Source organism: Mirounga leonina, unplaced genomic scaffold (genome assembly GCF_011800145.1).
Source record: "Mirounga leonina isolate KUSES-001 unplaced genomic scaffold, KU_Mleo_1.0 Mir_151, whole genome shotgun sequence".
NCBI lineage: Eukaryota > Metazoa > Chordata > Mammalia > Carnivora > Phocidae > Mirounga > Mirounga leonina.
This window is the reverse complement of record NW_023270377.1, coordinates 101,764,796-101,783,725: the sequence shown is the minus strand read 5'-3', so window position 1 is coordinate 101,783,725 and position 18,930 is coordinate 101,764,796. Positions and strand designations below refer to the sequence as shown.

At 40.6% G+C, this 18,930-nt stretch overlaps 1 protein-coding gene across 10 annotated transcripts in view; it reads left to right on the top strand.

Moving 5' to 3' along the window:
- Positions 1–18,930, top strand: part of CLASP1 (cytoplasmic linker associated protein 1) — a 263,183-nt gene that overhangs the window by 189,018 nt on the left and 55,235 nt on the right. For 3 of the 10 annotated variants that reach the window (XM_035008211.1, XM_035008208.1, XM_035008209.1), the window contains 9 exons: positions 5,187–5,290; positions 7,151–7,174; positions 8,499–8,743; positions 10,542–10,605; positions 12,227–12,295; positions 13,083–13,085; positions 13,221–13,384; positions 16,420–16,498; positions 17,520–17,663. In XM_035008211.1, the coding sequence (XP_034864102.1) occupies positions 5,187–5,290; positions 7,151–7,174; positions 8,499–8,743; positions 10,542–10,605; positions 12,227–12,295; positions 13,083–13,085; positions 13,221–13,384; positions 16,420–16,498; positions 17,520–17,663 (896 nt within the window). The remainder of the gene's footprint in view (positions 1–5,186; positions 5,291–7,150; positions 7,175–8,498; positions 8,744–10,541; positions 10,606–12,226; positions 12,296–13,082; positions 13,086–13,220; positions 13,385–16,419; positions 16,499–17,519; positions 17,664–18,930) is intronic. The other 7 variants (XM_035008217.1, XM_035008213.1, XM_035008218.1 and 4 more) reach the window with 5 other exon arrangements.

The window sequence follows — 18,930 nt, the reverse complement described above, 5'->3', positions numbered from 1 at the left end:
CCTAAAGGTGGTTCCCAGGGTAACTTGCTGTGCCCTTCAGACAATGTGAAGTTTTCTCCTCCTTCTCATTCACTTTAATAATTGTTTCCCACCCCTTCTATAAATTAGTGAGATTCAACCTTCAGTTTGAAATAAGGGGGGGGGGGTGTGTGGAAATAATTATGTTTTGGTGATTATATATTGGTTTTATGTTTGCGTTTTTATTACAAAGTTATTTTGGACCATTTCCATGGCATGCCTATGTATATGCTGGTTACAGTGACAACTTCTAAGTGAAAGTAAGGGCTCTGGTGTAAATCAGGCTTTGACATAACTGGGTCCACCTTGGATTCCACTGATGGATGTTCACTTGAGAACATGACAAAGGACTCATTACATGACAGATTTACTGTAGAATAGTCTGTTGAAACAGAACCAGGGAACGACTTTATAAGAAACCATCAGGTATTGCTTAAAAGCTATTTTCAGTTTAAACTAGGATATGGTGCTGATACGTTGTACAGTAAATGGTATGCTTCAGTCTTAAAATGTGTTTTGCCAACTTCCTTCTGTAAGGAAAGCAATTATTTTATATCTGTTTTAGAGATTGCCAGTTTATTTGTGTGCATCTTGAGGAGTTAGAAATTTTCCTTTTTCAAGCTGGTAAAAATTTGTCGACCAGGTAACCTTTGCTATTTAATACCACTTAATACCCAGATATGTGCATATTCATAAAGTGACATGAGCTTGAAAAAATAAAATTATAGGGGCGCCTGGCTGGCTCAGTCGGTAGAGCATGTGACTCTTGATCTTGGGGTCGTGAGTTTGAGCCCCCTTGGGTGTAGAGATTACCTTAAAAACAATCTTAAAAAAAGTTATATTGAAGAGTTTGAGGTTCTGGTATTTTATGACGAAATGAAAGTGTTCACATGTGCAGGATACTGCACTCTAGTAGCGTGGGTGAAAAGTAGCACTGCTTGCTATTACTTTGTTAAACCTTGTGAGTTTTCCCTGGTATGACCACCATGTTCTTTCCAGAGTAATGAATATAAGCACACAGTCTTTTGGGTTTTTTTCCGGAGGTAAGGAAAAGCCATATGTTGCATGGCACTCTGCTCAATAAGTTCATATTTTGAACCAAAGCCTATTTTACGGTTCTTTCTGAAAGTAATTCTCTGTGCGGACAGAGTTTAGCACAGAGTTCCTCAGATTGCTGAATTAATATGCGTATTGTGAATACTTACTAATACAGCAATATCTGACGTAGACCTGTAAACTGGCGTTGACTGGCAACCGTCACTGCCACCGCCAGCACCAGCAGCACTCTCCTGTTGCTCCCACCATTTATTCAGTGCCTGGCACTGCTTTAAGTGCTCTGTGTCTGAGCTCTTGCAACTCTCTCCACTCCCAAGAGGTACGTACCACTTTTAGCACCATTTCCAGCCGAGGAAACTGAGACACAGAGAGATGTAGCGCTTGGCCTCAGGTCCTCCAGCTGGTTGTGATCACACCAGGATTTGCCCCCAGCTGCATTGCAGAGTGGTTGCCCGTAACCAGAGTACTGCAAATGCCTCGCCAGGGAAGCTCCTTAAGCCTGTTACGACTCCGTCTCCAGCAGTTCAACAATAAGTTCATTGATAATTAGGGTATCCGTGCAACAGGAGAGCAAAAATTTGGGGGAACACGGAATTTCATTTGTTGAGCCCCTTTCTCATGATTTCATCCTATTTCTGTCCAGATAACATGACGAAGTTCTATGCTTTTGTTTTTGGTGCATGGTTGCATATGCATCACGTACCGATGAGGCATCTCGTGAGCTGAGTAAATAATCCATTCTCCTGCTGTTCCACTCGGTATATAGACGGCGCTCTGTGACTCCTGATGTCCTTCATGTTGCATATCTCCATTAACGGCTCATTGAGGCTTCGTGGCGTGAATATAAACCTGGAGTCTGAGCTCAGCTGGTGCCTAAGGAACACCGCAAAGAGTGCCTTTGTCGTGCCTGTGTGTGTGTGCTAGCCCTGTGAGAGCCAGCAGGCTGCCGTAGAGTTTGGGGATTGGCACTTGCTCTCCATTCATCTCCAGCATCATTCCCTTTCATGAGAAAACATGGCCTTGTTGGGAGCAGTCTGTGTGTTCCCTTTGGACTGTGGCATTTCCTGTCTGGGGTACTTCTGTGTTAATCCTGTGGGTGTTGCCGTTCCTTTTACCTGCAGCCTCTCGACGTCATTCCAGGTCCACTAGTGCCCTCTCCACTGCTGAAACTGTTGGGCAGTCAGGTGAACAAGTGCTAACTGCATGCCTTGGCTTCTTCATATGTTCCAGTTTCGCACCCATTTTCGCATTTGTTTTCATCAGTGTCGGCTAGCACTTGGCATGTCCGCCCTTCATATTTGTTTTCCCCAACGTGCTTTGATTTTTTTAAGTTGTTGAATGTTTATGGTTCTGTTAATAGGCCGTAGATGCTTTATAGCCTTTTGACAACATCATTTCTCCAGTGTTCATGTTAATGTGAAAACAAAACAAAAACACGGGGAGGGGCTTCTACCCCTCTTTTGACTCCCTCCCGAAATAGGAGAACAGTCACCGGAAATAGGTATCCCGAAAAGTCCCTGTGGGGAAAGAGGGGATGGAGGTCCCCCGACAGTCTTTCATTTCACAAAGGCTTTGCTCCCAAAAAGTGTTGATTGCTGATGTTAATTATTAGTGTCAAGTTCTGATTACTTGGAGGAACTGTTTAGTTACTAAATGTTCCAAGTCCTAGCGTGCATGATTTCATATGTATAAATATTTGTCCTAAAACTTTTACGCTAAAACAAGGTCACGATTCAGGTAATCAGGTCAGGCGGCAGGTAGCCTTTGCAGCCTGTGGTCCCCAAATGTTCCGTCCCAGCCCGCTTTAACGATACCAGAAGTGCCCCGGTCAGCCATTGGGGCAAAAAGTAAGCATACTGAAATGCATCAGTTTGCTGGATTTAAGTGACATCATTTTTTTATGATAACTACAGTTTTCTTACCTGAGTAAGGCATTATGTATTAAATCACAGCCTGTTGATGGGGACAACTGTCACCAATTCATGGAGTTATTTTCTCTGTTCTTCCTCTAAGCGAAGCGAGCTATGCTTTTTATTATGCACACTCTGAAGGGTACAGTCCCCTGAAAATCAGGGGCCAGACTGAGGGCACAGTCACACGTATCCATCTCTTGGGAAATGGAGCTTCATCATAACATCAGAGCAGTGAGTGTAGAACAGACTTTGCTCTGGTGAAAACAAAAGGCTTGTAACTTTGCTCAGATCCAGACAAACATTTCCCCTTCAGATTTGAAATTCAAATGATCTATGATATATATCCAGTGATCTGCAGTCACTGTGTATGGCAGAGCTGTACGCATCTGGGAAGCACAGAATATTTGCATTGTTCTTACAGTTTTAATTTTCTGTCAAAAAATTTTCTGTCAAAAAAAAATCAGTATTATCCCTGGAGCAAGAATTGCTGGCATGAGATATACTTTTTTTTTTTTTTAATTTTTTTAGATTCCGTTTTATTTAAGTTTATGCTGGGTAATTTTTAAATGGCTTACAACTGAAGTATTTTCATTTTGTTACTCATAAATCCCTTACTATCTACCCTTTTTTAATGGAAAAAAGACTTGAGCAAAGATGTATAAAACCATATGCACAGCAAATCTCAAATTTACACTTGTTTCATATGTCAACTGATTATATATATGTATATATGGGGAGAGATCTAGATATAATTGCTTTGTGGTCTCTTAGTTTATATGGCACATTTAATCATCTTTTAAACAGGACGGCTAAGACAACATACAGTGTGACCAACAAGTGCATTAAAAAAGGGGATAGTATAACATACAATTTTTGTTTCTTTATAAAAATTCATGACTGTATAACGTTTTGGTTAGCAGTGTTTTAAGTATTTTCCCCTTTCGGTGGCGCTGGAAGGTGTAATTTTTGAAATTGACATTTTAAAAAAGCTAAGTAACACCTCACTTTTAGAGTTCTTGTTTTCTAAAGAACTCTTGTTACATATCTAGAGTTTTAAATATATCACTTTATAAGAAAGATCAATTCACGTAAAATAGATTTAGCTTTCCTTTTATTCTAAATGCTTCATTATGGCTAATAGAGAGGGGTTTTGTTTTTTTTTTCTGTCCAAATAGTGTCTTACTTGTTCACAAAAAGAAAGCATTTTTTATCTTAACATTTTTCTTCAAAGGTTTTTTAAAATACATTAGGATTTTAAATAAGAAATGCTTGCCAGTAAATAGTATGATACACTTAGGGAGTATAATTTATATGAACTTTTTCCTGTTATAGCTTTAACTTCAGCTCTTCTTAAGGAAGGCTGCTCTCCTGACGTAATGGGGCTTTTAAAAAGCTAGTCTTCATTGTCCTTGATCCTTAACAGGCTTAAAATTATTGAACTGCTGAAATCTATTTTAAATTCTTTGGATCATACCCATTGTGTTACATGTTTAGACTATCATTTGAAAATCCTTTGAGAGACTCAGGAAAAATGTATACTACTGTTATCTGAATGATTAATGTTTTGCAGTGAAGATGCTAGCATTTTGTGATGATCATTGAAGAATTTTAATAAACTGATTTTTAAATAACCTTTGGTGACACAGGCATCATGAACAAATGCCAAAAATTAATTGAGCTCAGTTAATGACAGTTAAACAGTCGTGACACTAATGAAAATTTGCAGAGATCAATTGAATGCATTTGTTTCAAATTTTCACTTTTTATTACACATTGCATTAGAACTCTGTCGTCAAACCGTGAAGCTTTCTAATCAGTTTGACCAAACATCAGGGCCAACTTTGCTCCAGAGGGAACACTAAATAGATTAAAAAACTCCGCCCAATGCCCTGCTCACTTCTCTAATTAAAGTTCCCCTCTCTCTCCCCCATGTCTCAACACTTTACAAAAATAAAACATTAAAGAGCCATTTCAGTTGTTAGGATGCTTTGTGGCACGACAGTATTAAATATGGAACAACCTCACCTCTGCCGCCGGTAAACAAGTCTAGTTAGAACTGTAAGTGAGGGGTAGTTCCGATTGGCTAGAGACTTTCCAGTGCCTCTGTCCAGTAGGTGGGAAGAGGCAGGAGCCCTTGCAAAGAATTGAGAAAATTTGAATTAAAGTGACATATCTGTCGGTTTTGTTTTTCTTAAATAGACCGGTTTGGGCTTGGCCAGGCAGGAAGAATACCTGGCTCTGTGAATGCCATGCGAGTTTTGAGCACAAGTACAGACCTTGAAGCTGCTGTTGCCGATGCTTTGGTAAGAGTCTCAGTGTGTGCAGTCTCTTTGACTTATTCAGCCACGGTTTTCTCTGTCTTACCAGAAAATCGCCTCCAAATCAGGGTACTAAATCACCCTGGGCACTCTGTAAAATTGTGTAAATACTGGGTAAACTGATACTATTATCACTTTCTCTTTAAACTTCTATCCCTGTACCTAAGTGAAAATTGGCCCTATACAAAAAATACTCGCGTCAGGTGTTCGTTCTGTGCTCCTGTATCAAGGAAGTTTTGATGGCATTGGGCTTCTCTGATGTCATTGGGCTTTTTTTTTTTTTTTCCCTTTTTCTCCATTTTTTTTTTTCCCCCAGCGTTTCCTTTTTTCGTTCTCCTGCTTCTATTGCTTTACAGGTTCTAATGGCATAGCCTAAACATATCATTATAATAGTAGGTAACAGAGTTTGTTGTTTGAAAATCTCGCACTGATTCCATGACCACACCAGTAGTTCCATGCGATTTTACCTTTGTCTTTAAAAATGAGTCCTTATTTAAGGAAACTCCTAAATTTTAATGCCAGTGAAGTCTGAGGATATAAAGCACTGGTGGAATATGTTTTTGCCTCATTATAATGGAATATCTTAAAAATATATATATAAAGTGATTAGAGGTCCTTCAATTTGTGGTCAGATTGCTTTTTAAAGATGTATTTCAGCTGGTAGTGACACTGCCTCTAGCATATTCTGGTTGATGTGCTCAGCATTTAAAATAGATCCCCTTTAGAACTGTCTGATCTCTGGCCTTGCTTGTGCTGTTTTAAGATATATTGTCTCTGTGAGGAAAAACGTATTATAACATCCTGCTTTCAGACCCAGAAGTTTTAAACCCAGCCCTGTTTTTCATCTGATCAAAATGTCACAGTCTGTGGCTAACAGGGATTCTCACTTTCATCCCATCCTGTGTCGCCCTTATTTATTCTTGCTCAGTCAGATTTCTTTGACAAGCGACTGTGAGCAAGCAGTTTGCCACTCTCCTGATGCTTTTCCTGTAAGCAAGGGCTGCCTGGCCAGCTCTATTCATCAGCCTTCTGTGCAGAAGGGCTTTTTTTCCTGGCAGGTACTGGAGTTCAGGATAATTGCTCTAACCATGGCTTTGACTTCAGAGTCATGAGCTGGAACGGAACTCTGTGAAGCTATTTTTCCTTCCAAGCTGCAGCACTGAGAATCTGTCTCTTATTTATTCAGAGACCCCATTAGGAGGTCAGAGGGGTGGGAAATGATGGATGTGCAAAACCCTTAGTTAAATGGGACTTCCAGTTAAGACGGGGGAGTTCCCTCATTCTTTAAAGAACCGCCCAAGGGACTGTGCACAAAGTTCTAGGAGGCAGAGTCGGACTTGAGAACTTGAGCTTGGGCTTTCCTTGACTCGGACTTTTCTCTGAGCTCTAGCTCTCAGTCCACTCAGGCTGCCCTTATTACTCTTTGTCCAAACTGCTTGGCCTCCCGAGTGACCTGCTGCGGAAGAGAGAGCGCAAGAATGGTACATAGTGTTTGCCTCCCAGGGTAGAAGCCCCAGGGGCAGACAGAATCTAGTGTAGGAGCAGACAGGAGAATTAACGGTGACTTTCGGGATGTACCTCGGTGATGTGGGAAGAGTTTTAGCATAGCAAGAAGTGTAGTGAGTACTGGAAGGCGTTTCTAGGAGGTGTAGGAAGGGCTAGGTAATGCCATTGTGAAAGCGTTCTGTTATTATTCACTTGATATGAATCGCTTGCTAACCTATATTTTTGGTTTGCTAAGATATGTTTTGCTGTACACTTTTGTTGCAAGAACAATCCCCACATATGCTTCTGACATAATTCTCTATGCTTTTTCCCCATCCTTCAATATTTTCCTGCCTACAGCTGTTAGGAGACTCCAGGAGCAAGGTACCAGTGCTTTTAACTTTTGTTTTACAACTTCATTTTTTTCTGTTGCGAGTATATTTCCTTTAGGGGCTAGTGAAAGCAACAAAGCATGTAGTGTAATTAGAAATTCTGGTCTGAATTATGATTTTGTCAAGTCTAGTGAAGCTGTTGTTAGTGATGGAATAAGTCTCCTCTCTCATCTGTTTTAGTGGTTTTCTTTTTTTTTTTTTTTTGAATCTCAAGCTCTACTCCTTCTATCAGTGTTTTATTTTATTAACCCAGTTTGTGTCTACTCTCAGTGTCATTACTATTTCTTGAATGGATATATTCAACATTTTTCTTATTTTATAAATCTAGTTTGTTTGTATATATGTATATATATTATATAAGATGATTCTATAATTTATCATTCTAACAAGGATACTTCTGAAAGTGAAAGGGGGTGCTACTTACTCATAACTCTGCTGGGACAAGAGACATAAGGCAGAACTGTCCCGAGCAAGTTATGGTGGATGGACAAGCCATACATTATTAGAAAATTATGTTTGTGAAAGAAAAAAAAAAGACAAAAGAAAATTGCATTTCTATGGTTTCAGCCAATTAACTTTTTTTTTCTTTTAGGGGAAAATTGTATTTTATCAGTTTAATAGCTGTTGCTATATTATTTATGGGTTTAACTTACAGTTTTGTATTCAGGGTAAGAGCAACGAGTGAAGGGTCTGCAGGAAGCCTATTTATGTTCAGATAATTTAAGCATCCTTTTACTTGGGCTACTCTGTCCCTGACATTTCAGTTTCAGACTTTCTTGAGGAAGCATGGATATGCCAACAAATTTTCCCACAGACCCTATCCACGATAGATTGCTTCTGTTTGCGAAGGGCCCGGTGGGGGCGCATACCTGCAAGGTGGCAGGGGCTGAGCCAGGTTAGTTCACACATGCTCCCAGCAGGCATGTGGGAGGTAGCATTCTTGTCATTTCAAAGATGAGGAAAGCGAAGCAGGAAGGTGAGGAGCTTTCTGAAGTTCCTCAGCCAGTCAGTGGCGGCAGGACTACCACCTGAGTCTGCCCCACTGCGAAGTCCACACACCATCCTAGAGACCACACTCTTCCGTCTCTGCTGTGGACCGCTCTGCCTGTTACTTACTATCCCGACTGGATGTCTGCTTTTCTGTTTTTATTTCCCTGATCTGTGAGCACAAGAAAGTGTGGTGCGTGCGTGCGTGTATGTGTGCGTTCGTATCTTTTTACCTTTAACTCGGTTGTTGATTTTGTGTGGTGTGACTCATGGTCATTTCACCTTCCCATGTCTTCCTCCATCACCCCCACCTTCGTTGGATCTGACAGAAGAAGCCTGTGAGGAGGAGGTACGAGCCGTATGGGATGTATTCGGATGATGACGCCAATAGCGATGCCTCGAGTGTTTGCTCTGAGCGCTCGTACGGCTCCAGGAATGGTGGCATTCCCCATTATCTGCGGCAGACTGAGGACGTAGCAGAAGTTCTCAACCACTGTGCCAGTTCCAACTGGTCAGAAAGGAAAGAAGGGCTTCTAGGCCTGCAGAACTTATTGAAGAGCCAAAGAACACTGAGGTGAGGACAAGGAGGCCAAGGTTGTAAGCCAAGTTTTAAGTCCCATATTACACTCAGCAGTGGGTTTAAGGGGGTTCCCTGTCATTCAAGGAGTCCTTACAGAGTTCCTGGCGCAGGGGCAGGCACTGCGGGTGCTAAGATGACTAAGACATGGTCTTTGCCTTCCAAGGACTTTGAAATAACTGACAAATACTCTATTAGGTTTATAAAACATTTGGTTCCATTACAGTTCATATTTATCTGCTAGGTGTTATTTGAGAAGTCTTGATACAGTTTGCAAGTTAGGTAAAAAATAACTCTGCTGCTTGGTATGGTTCATTATACTTTGGAGTAGTGGGTAAAATCATAGCAGTCTCAGCCTAAAATTTTGTAATATATGCATACATATAGCTTATAAATGTGCATAGTAACGACATACTAAAATATGGAGTATTTTAAAGTAGTACCAGCATTATTACTAGAGTTGATTATTTTGCTTTTTTCCTTGTTTCTATATCTCACAAATTTTCTAAAATGAGCATGTATCGCACATACCATAACAGTATATGTTTATACCATATTTCATCAAATCTGAGGCACCTTTGACACACTGCTATTTTACATCCCTCTAAGAAGAAATGCTGCTTATTAAACCATGGCAGTACTAATATGTCTTTGATCACAAGATGAATCTCTAAATTACAGAGATGTTAAAATGTGAAAAATTGGGCAAGTTAGAATCCCTGAAATACAGATACGATGTTCTTTGGAGATTTTTTTCTAAGATAACTTGTGCGAGTGCGTCAGTTTATGATCACGGATAGGCTCTGCACAGCTAAGTGAACCTTGACTAGTGGATCCCTGTGCTGGAAGTGTGCCCGTCTGGTCTGTCCGACTCCACCCTGCCATGTTCGTATCTGTTACGTGCCATTCCCCACCCCGAGAGGTCTTGAGAAGTTTTGTCATATGCTTTCTGAAATGCACATAGCCTCTAATGCTCTAGTGAGCTGTCGAAAACAAAATGAGGATTAAAAAAAAAAAAATGAGGATGGTTTGTTGAGATGATTATTCCTCAAGAATCTGCTTAATTCTGGAGATCCTGGTTTCTTGATTTTTAGTGTTCACCAAGTATCCATTGAAGAATCTCTAGAAATCTGTTGATTGGCATTGGTCTAACTAGATCACGTTGTTAATAATGTTAAAGGATCTTCATCTGTATGAAGGGGGGATTACTCAAGGGTAGTTTAGGGAAGAGATGATGATGCTTATTCAAGCCTTGAATGAGAAATGGGACTCCGTAGTATAGGTAAGGGTCAGAAAAGGCAAAAGGGCACTAACAGGAAATGCATATTTGCTTGGTCTCAGCAGTTGTAGGAATGGCAGTGTTTCCTCCTTTAAAGCTCCCTGTGGCCATTTATTTGATACAGATCTAAAGACATCTGAGTACTTGGTAGCAAAACTGAGATTAAAATCCAGGTCCGTCTCACCCCAAAGCACATGCTTTTCCTACACTTTATCCCATTGCCTTTCATCTGTGGCAGGTGGAAAACAGACCTCAAATGAAATGAGCGGGGATTTAGCTCAGGGCTTTGCCACTCCTATGTGTGCGAACTTTGGTAATCACTCTCTGAAATTCACTTGCCTCATTTTAAGTTGAGAGTCAAACTGTCATGGTTTTATATTTCTGCTTAATTTCATCATGAATTTTTAAATAAAATGATTCGTTTATGAAAAAAGCTTTAAAAAAGCTGTCACTAATCTCAGTGTTGACTCATTAAATTCTAAATTCATTTATTTATTTCCATTTTATTCCCTCTAGTCGAGTAGAATTGAAAAGATTGTGTGAGATCTTCACCCGAATGTTTGCTGACCCTCACAGCAAGGTAAGTCTGGGACTCGTGCCTGCCGATGCGCCCCCGCATGCCCACGTGAGCTGTATAATATAGTACTTAAGAGTGAGAGAGAATTCCCCATAGCGCAGTTTAGACCTTACAGATAGATATAACACCAGCTTCAGCAGTAGTTTATGTTATATCTTTTAAAAAAGACTTCTTGGGATCTTCACATGTCCATAAAACTTGGAGCTAAATAAACTAAATAAAATTTAAGAGTTAATGGAAAGAATAAGATATAGTCATATTCGGATGCTTTGGGGTACTTCCTATTAGCCAAACAGTGGGCTAGGTGCTAAATTAAACATCATATTCTAATGCAATGCCTTTTTTTTCTTAACTTAACAAAAATGAAGAAGATAATCAAGTCTTATAATTATTTTTTTTTGTACCCCATGTAGAATTTGTCTATATAGGACAAGATAAAAAAAATAGAAGCAGTTATGTAATGGATTTATTGAAAAACCAGGTTAAGCTATTTCTCCAAATAGAATTTTCCTGTCCCCAAGAACTTGCTCAGTGGTGGCCACCTAGCTGGCATCCACACTCCCGGGGTCCAAGGAGTCCATTTCTGTTAAGAAAAAAAAGGAGAGCACTGAGCCCTGAGAGGGGATCCCTGCTGGGAGGAAAACACCCCTGACTATGACCCAGGAGTGGTGCTGAGAGAGGGACCCTGTACAGAAGCTTGCTTGGAGTCTAGATTTGAAACAAATACCATTAGTTTGGGAGGAATCCTAGTTGGATGCTTTTAGAGAAAGAAAATGGGATTGAGTTTATTGGGCAAATTTAAAGGATGGATAAAGGACAGGACCAGAAGTGCAAAATTTGGTAGAACCTTCAGTCAGCATAACCAAATCTCATATGCTTGACAGTGCAGGATTTCATGATCTCAGACCACAGTTTTCCTAGTAAAAATGGTCTCTTGTTAAGTCTTATGGGGAGAAGGAGACCTGTCATGGCCAGAAAGTCCAGCCAGTTACTGTGACCTCCTTTCCTTTCCTGCCCTGTCTTTCTCATCGGAGTCATCAGACATGCTCTATCCAGTCATTCAGCACTCAGTACTCGCTCTGGGCTAGGGACACAGAAAACAACACGGGACCCCTGTTCTTTGAGATGCTCATGGGAGCCTAGGAGAATGAATGTGGGGGTTCTCTTTTTTCTGCAGGGGGTAGGGGGTGGGAGACAGCAGTTCTCCTCGGTACTGGTCTTGAAGCATGTCTTAAAATTCCTGTGATGAACCTCACAGCAAGGTTAACATTAACAACATAAGTAGAATCCAAGAAAGGTTGAATTCTAGGGCCACAGAGATATCCAAAGATACAATTATCACGATTTTTCTCTAAGATAGTGTTTAAAAGCAGGAAGACTGGGGCACCTGGGTGGCTCAGTCAGTTAAATGTCAGACTCTTGATCTTGGCTCAGGTCTTGATTACAGGGTCATGGGTTTGGGCCCTGTGTTGGGCTCCATGCTGGGCGTGGAGCCTACTTCCAAAAAAAAAAAAAAAAAAAAAAGACAGGAAGATTTTAAGCATAAGATTCATAAGAGTTAGAGCATAAGGGATGTTAGGTAGTATGGAGCATTGATGAAATTTCTGTTACCTGTCACCTCTAGATTGCTGATTCAGAACCAGAATGTGAGGATAAAGAAGGAAATTTGTTTCCATCAGAAGGCTCTTGTACAGTGAGTTTGGAGGTCTCAGTTTAGTTAATATTTACTAGCTGCCTTTGAGCTAAGCCAGGAATTCCATAGCTGGGGGCTCAGTGAGTTTTTTTCTGAGCTGTCTCACGGGAGACCCCTGGTGGTTAATAGTTGCTGTGCTAGAACTGAGTAGGTATATAATGGCTGGGTTGTCCCAGTAGAGCATGACTCATTTATTAGCCAAGTAGGGGACACAGTACTACTTATCTCTCTGAAATCGGTTCAAGGATAGTCCACTGTGGACTCTTATCTCACCTTATACAGCATTAATGATCGCACAGCAGCATGAAAATTATGTGGACTGTATTTTTTATTCTAAGCCATAATTTTTTATAAAGACTATAGTGACTTTTATAATATCTTTTTATATTGTATTACTTTACAATATCTGAATTGGCCTACATTGAAATCTACAATGCACAAGGTTTTTTTCCTCCCTCATCTTGTAACGTTACTTGTTGAATGCTAGATAATGGACAGTAATAGTATGGAATTACGATGGTTAAGAGACTTTTTTTTTTTTTTTTTAAGAGGAAGGAAGGATGGAAGGAAGAGAGGCCTCCAGGATTAAACTAATACCTTTCAGCAAAGTTAATTTCTCTCGGTACTGAATTTTGAAGGCATATTGAGGGAGGGGAGAGTATCAGTATCAGTTTGTAATCTTTTCAGGTCTTTTAAGAAACTGCATGAAAATGGTTATTAATTCACTATGAACTAACATGGAATTTGTTTTGTTGCATGGCCTGGTTTGCGGTGGAATTCACAACAGAGAGTAAGTTCCGATCCTTTTTCCTTTATTTTTTTAATACATTTGTCTCCTCTAATATGACCAGTCCATTTTTAATAGAGACTTTGGAGGAAATTATGAATTACATATGTGAAATATTTGGTTTTCATTTGTGCCTAGGTTTTCAGTATGTTTTTGGAGACTCTTGTGGATTTTATAATAATTCATAAGGATGACTTGCAAGACTGGCTTTTTGTTCTTCTCACACAATTACTTAAGAAAATGGGAGCAGATTTACTTGGATCTGTGCAAGCAAAAGTTCAGAAGGCTCTAGATGTCACCAGGTAAGATTTTAGAGGCCAGACCATTTTTTCCCCAGCTTTTGATATACAACTGACACATAATGTTGTGTAAGTTTGAAGTATATAACGTGATGATTTGACACATGTGTATATTGCTAAATGATTACCACAACGTCAGTTAACACATCCCTCGCTCACATAATTGCCATTCTTTTGTGGTGGTGGTGGTAAGAACATTTCAGATCTATTCTCTTAGCAACTTTCAACTGTATAATACGGTATTGTTAACTGGAATCACCATTCTGTACTTTAGATCCCCAAAGCTGATTCATGTTGTAACTGGAAGCCCTGTACCCCTTAACCAGCATCTCCCCATTTTCCCCACCCTGTACTCTGGCAATCACCATTCTAACTCTGCTTTTGTGGATTTGGGTTTTGGGAGGGGGCACGGCACGGGGATTCCACATACAAGCCTGATCATGCTTTTTTTGTCTTTCTCTGTCTGGCTTATTTCACTTAGCATCATGCCCTCAGGGTCCATCCATGTTGTCACAAATGGCAGCATTTTCTTCTTTTTTATGACCGAATAATATTCCTTTGTGGGTTTTTTTTTTTTTTTTTTTTTTAATCCATTCTTTTGTTGACAGACACTTAGGTTGTTTTATATCTTGGCTGTTGTAAATTATGCTACAGTGACCATGAGGTCGGGTATCTCTTCGAGATAGTGGTTTCATCCCCTTTGGTTACATGCCCAGAAGTGGAGTTCCTGGATCCTATGATGTTTCTATTTTTAATTTTTTGAGGAACCTGTACTGTTTTCTGTAGTGGCTGCACCAGTTGACATTCCCACCCACAGTGCAGAAGGGCTCCCTTTTCTCCACATCCTCGCCAACACTTGTTCTCTCTTGTCTTTTTGATGATAGCTAGGAGCTGTGAGCTGATACCTCCTTGTGGTTTTGATTTGCACTTCCCTAATAGTGATGTTGAGCATTTCGTGTACTTGTTGGCCATTTGGGTGTCATCTTTGGGCAAATGTCTCTTCACGTGGGCTAGACCATGTTGATGTTACAAGACTCTCATAGGTGGTTTTTTGCCATTCTCTTTTGTTACCCATGGTTTTGTCATCTGCTTGAATAAGTACTCTCATACAATTTCCACATTCTTTTGTTAACGTATTTGTTGAAATGTTCCTGCATTTGATGAGATGAAATACCCATATCCTCCGTGAGCTGGTATTGTTTTTGTGAACGCTCAAGACAAAAACAGATATAAAGCCTTGCAAATTGATTCTCTTCTCTTTGAAAGAAATTTGAGTATTTATTTACATTCTCCTGAATACCTCAGTATTTTTAATACTTCCAACTTCTTACAAGTCACACTAGAAATTTTTCTAGCCACGTGTGATGTACCTTTTGTCCAGGTATAATCTCTGTTAGAGATTAATTTTTTAATGACACTCTGAAAGCCAAATAAAATATTTGTGAGCCAGACTTGGCCTAAAGGTCACTTCTGTAATATAGGGGAATTTATGAATGGCAAAACCATTCAGAGTTTTAGGGATGGCAAGAATGTTAAGATTCTACTCCTAAACTTTGGTGATTAAGGAAAACCCTCTTATTATTTTCCTGGATGCCTCCTCCCTTTAAGAATCCTCTTCTGCTATGGACTCTGAGAAACAAACTGAGGGTTCTAGAGGGGAGGGGGGTGGGGGGATGGGTTAGCCTGGTGATGGGTATTAAAGAGGGCACATATTGAATGGAGCACTGGGTGTTGTATGCAAACAATGAATCATGGAACACTACATCAAATAAATAAATAGATGATAGATAGATAGGAAAAAAAAAGAATCCTCTTCTGGGTAGATTCGGTCTAAGTCTCTAGAACACATTCATCATTCCCATTTCCTCAGCAGCTGAGATGCCTAGCTGTTTCAGCATATTTAGGATCAGTCTGTGAGTCCTGGGGGCAGGGGTGAGGGGTCTCCATGCTGGCTGTGAGGGGTTCCTGAGGTATGATAGGCCTAATTGTGATCTGCCTGTTTCCTTTCCTTTGGCTGTGCCTAACCATGGGCACATTTCCAGATTAAACACACCAGTTTATACTTAAGTGGATTCTCCATTCTCCCCTTGCTGCAGAAGAAAAGAGAGGTGTTTTGTGTGTTGTTTGTTGACCTCGTTTCTTTAATTTATAGGCAGTATGAGTCAGAGAGTCCGAAGAAAGCAGTGCATTCACTCAGCCCCAGTTCTAATAGATGTTCGCTTTGCACAGTCTTTTCTGTTAGTGTGGAAGGTGTGTCTGCATTTTCCCACATGGACACCATTCTGCACTTTTAAACTAATGCTAGTGATTGCAGCACTTGAAGGGAGAGAGCACAGATTTTTGCTAGCCAGGAACCCTTAGGGTTACTCAGTTATGTCGAAAATGTGAAGCGGCTACAAGAAATGAGCTCAGGAACAGTCCAGAAGTGGAGCAGGAGAGGGGCTCCGAAGGCCCTGGCTTCTGCATGTGTTGTAGCTGGATGGGGAGTTCCCTTGCTGGGTCTCCCATGGGCACTCTGCTGCGGTGACTCCACAGAACAGAGACCATAAGCAGTTGCCCAGTGGGACCAAGGGAGGGGACAGTGTGATTAGCCTTAGCAAGGTCGGCGGTAAGCAGCCCAGTCAGGGTGTAAATTCAGATTTGGGAATTGGAAGTGCTTCTCATGAAGCAATATTCAGAAAGGTAGCTAGAGAGAAGATGAGCAGATCCCTTAGAAGGCAGGTGGGAATCTCTTCCTTAGTTTATTGCTTGGTCTTAATTTTTAAAATAGCATAACCCAAAGTAAGTGGAGTGTGTGTTTCGGGACTTTAAGCAGATTTTCCTTTTTCTGAATTTTCCATATAGTGTGTATTACTCTAGTATTTATATAAAATGAAAAGTACAATTAGTAAACTTAGTCAACTAAGGTCAGGCTTGCTTTTATATAAATTAGACTCATCTGTAATGGTATATTTTCATTACTGATACGTTTTTACATTACTTTTTCTAATAAGCCTTTCTTTAAAACTGAGCAGTTTTTTTTCTTCTCTTAAACCTAGGGACTCCTTTCCATTTGATCAACAGTTTAACATTTTGATGAGATTTATTGTGGATCAAACTCAAACTCCTAACCTCAAGGTTGGTAACTATTTGTCATTAGAGTTCAACCTCTATAAGTCAGATTTGCTTAAAATGTACTTTTTTATTCATGATTCATATTTGGCTGTTATGAATAAATCTGCTGTGAGCATCCTTGTACAACTATTTGGGAATGTGTTCCCATTTCTCTTGGTTGAGTGGCTAGGAGAAAAGTTGTTGGTTTATTGGGTAGGTACATGTTTAACTTTATTCTAAACTGCAGAAATGGTTGCGCCATATTATATTCCTACCAACAATATAATGGGAGGACCAGTCGTTCCACAGCCTAGCAACATTTGGGTATTATTACTGTTTTTCATGGTATTTAAACTAGAAAGCTCTCATGTGTTGAGATAAGGTATCTTATTGGAATGTTTTCAAATATTAACATTCTAACACATGAAAATTAATTGTTACCTATTTTGGAAAATCCTATCTATGATAACAAGACTGAATCTGAGGGAGGGTGTGTGTTCATTTGAATGAGGTCACATACATCAACTGTTCTTTAATTGTTAACTTTTGTTGGGGTTTTAGGATAGGCCCAATAAATAATAACCCTCTTCTCCAAAGGGGCAAGCCCATTGAAGCATCAGTGGAGAAGTTAGGCAGAGTATCAGCTTGATCGCTGAAAATGCTCCCTTGCAAGACATGGCCAAGGATGTGTAAAAAACAAAGCTAAGTACTTCACGGTTAGTGGCAGCGCTGGAAGTCCCGCAGCCTGCCCGCAGGGGCTCATGCCCTGCAGGTGCCTTGCTGCATACGGGAGGAGCAGAGTGTGCCTTCAGTCTAAAACTGAAGCGGATTGAGCTATATGCCACTCGCCCTGTTCCCAAACTTACCTATCAGTCATTTCATGCTTTTGTCCCTGGTGGGTGCTGCTCCCTGTGCAAACATAAATCCAGGAGGAAGGAGGTGTCCCCTCAAGAGTATTTACTTTTCTCTGATCAGAATTCAGTTCAGAATTCTATTCAAGGGTTCATAAAGTGTGCTTAATGTTTATAATTATTGGGTCTTTCAGGTCAAAGTTGCAATCCTGAAGTACATCGAGTCTCTTGCTCGGCAGATGGATCCAACAGATTTTGTAAACTCTAGTGAGACGAGGCTTGCTGTTTCTAGAATTATAACCTGGACGACAGAACCAAAGAGTTCAGACGTGAGGAAGGTATGTCCAGGAGAGCTCAGGTGCAGCTTTAAACACAGACTGTTCTCAGGCATGTGTTAGGAAAAGAAATTTACCTAGAAACTTGCAGACCACCCCACACAGCTACACGGGATCCATTCTCACTCCTTTTCTGTGAAAACCAGACTTTGCTCTCGCCCTTATCTTCTCTCTCCAGTTCCACCTCATCCCAGGCTTCTGACACCAAAATGAAAATCGGAAATCATGTATGATGGTTTCGTGCTTTCCTTAGGCATTTACTTTGTTCTTTTCAAATGTGAAAACACTAGCAGTTTAGTGTCCTGTGAGGCCATTGGTTTTCCATATATCAGTTTCGTGACGTGGACTTTGAGGACAGAATTGAAGATCTAAGGCTGCCCGGCCATGAGGTGCCTCACAGCAAAATGTGGCTGAAAGTTTGCTAGGAATATGAATTCCCGAGTTTAAAAAGAGCAGACAGTTTTGGGTTATATACCACACTTGGAACGCACTCTTTTTGAGGGGGGGGCTGAATGAACGGGGAGGTAGAATTCAGATTTTGGAACCACCTGGACACCAGGGCGTGTTGTTTTCTTTCAGCAGCAGAAGCGTTGGCTACTTTCTTCAGGAGTGACGCATGGAGGGGCACGTAACAAAGTAATGTAACAGTACACAGGGACAAAATAGTACACAGAGGACCATTTCTCTCACTAGGTAGTACTCTGCCTCAGGACCATGAACAGAGATTAATGACTGTATGTGAAACATTTTGTCAATTCCTGACAAGTTGTAAGCACGCAATGAGTATAAGTTCCTGTGTTTCTCTTCCTCTCCGCCTGTCCATGTCCTTCTGTGCTTGAGTTTCACACACAGTCGTTATTCCTTTATTTTTATTTTTTTTAAAGATTTTATTTATTCATTTGAGAGAGAGAGAATGAGAGAGAGCACATGAGAGGGGGGAGGGTCAGAGGGAGAAGCAGACTCCCTGCCGAGCAGGGAGCCCGATGTGGGACTCGATCCAGGACTCCAGGATCATGACCTGAGCCGAAGGCAGTCGCTTAACCAACTGAGCCACCCAGGCGCCCTAAATATCAAATATATATATATTTTTTTAAGATTTTATTTATTTATTTGAGACAGAGAGAATGAGAGAGAGCACATGAGAGGGGGGAGGGTCAGAGGGAGAAGCAGACTCCCTGCCGAGCAGGGAGCCCGATGTGGGACTCGATCCAGGACTCCAGGATCATGACCTGAGTCGAAGGCAGTCGCTTAACCAACTGAGCCACCCAGG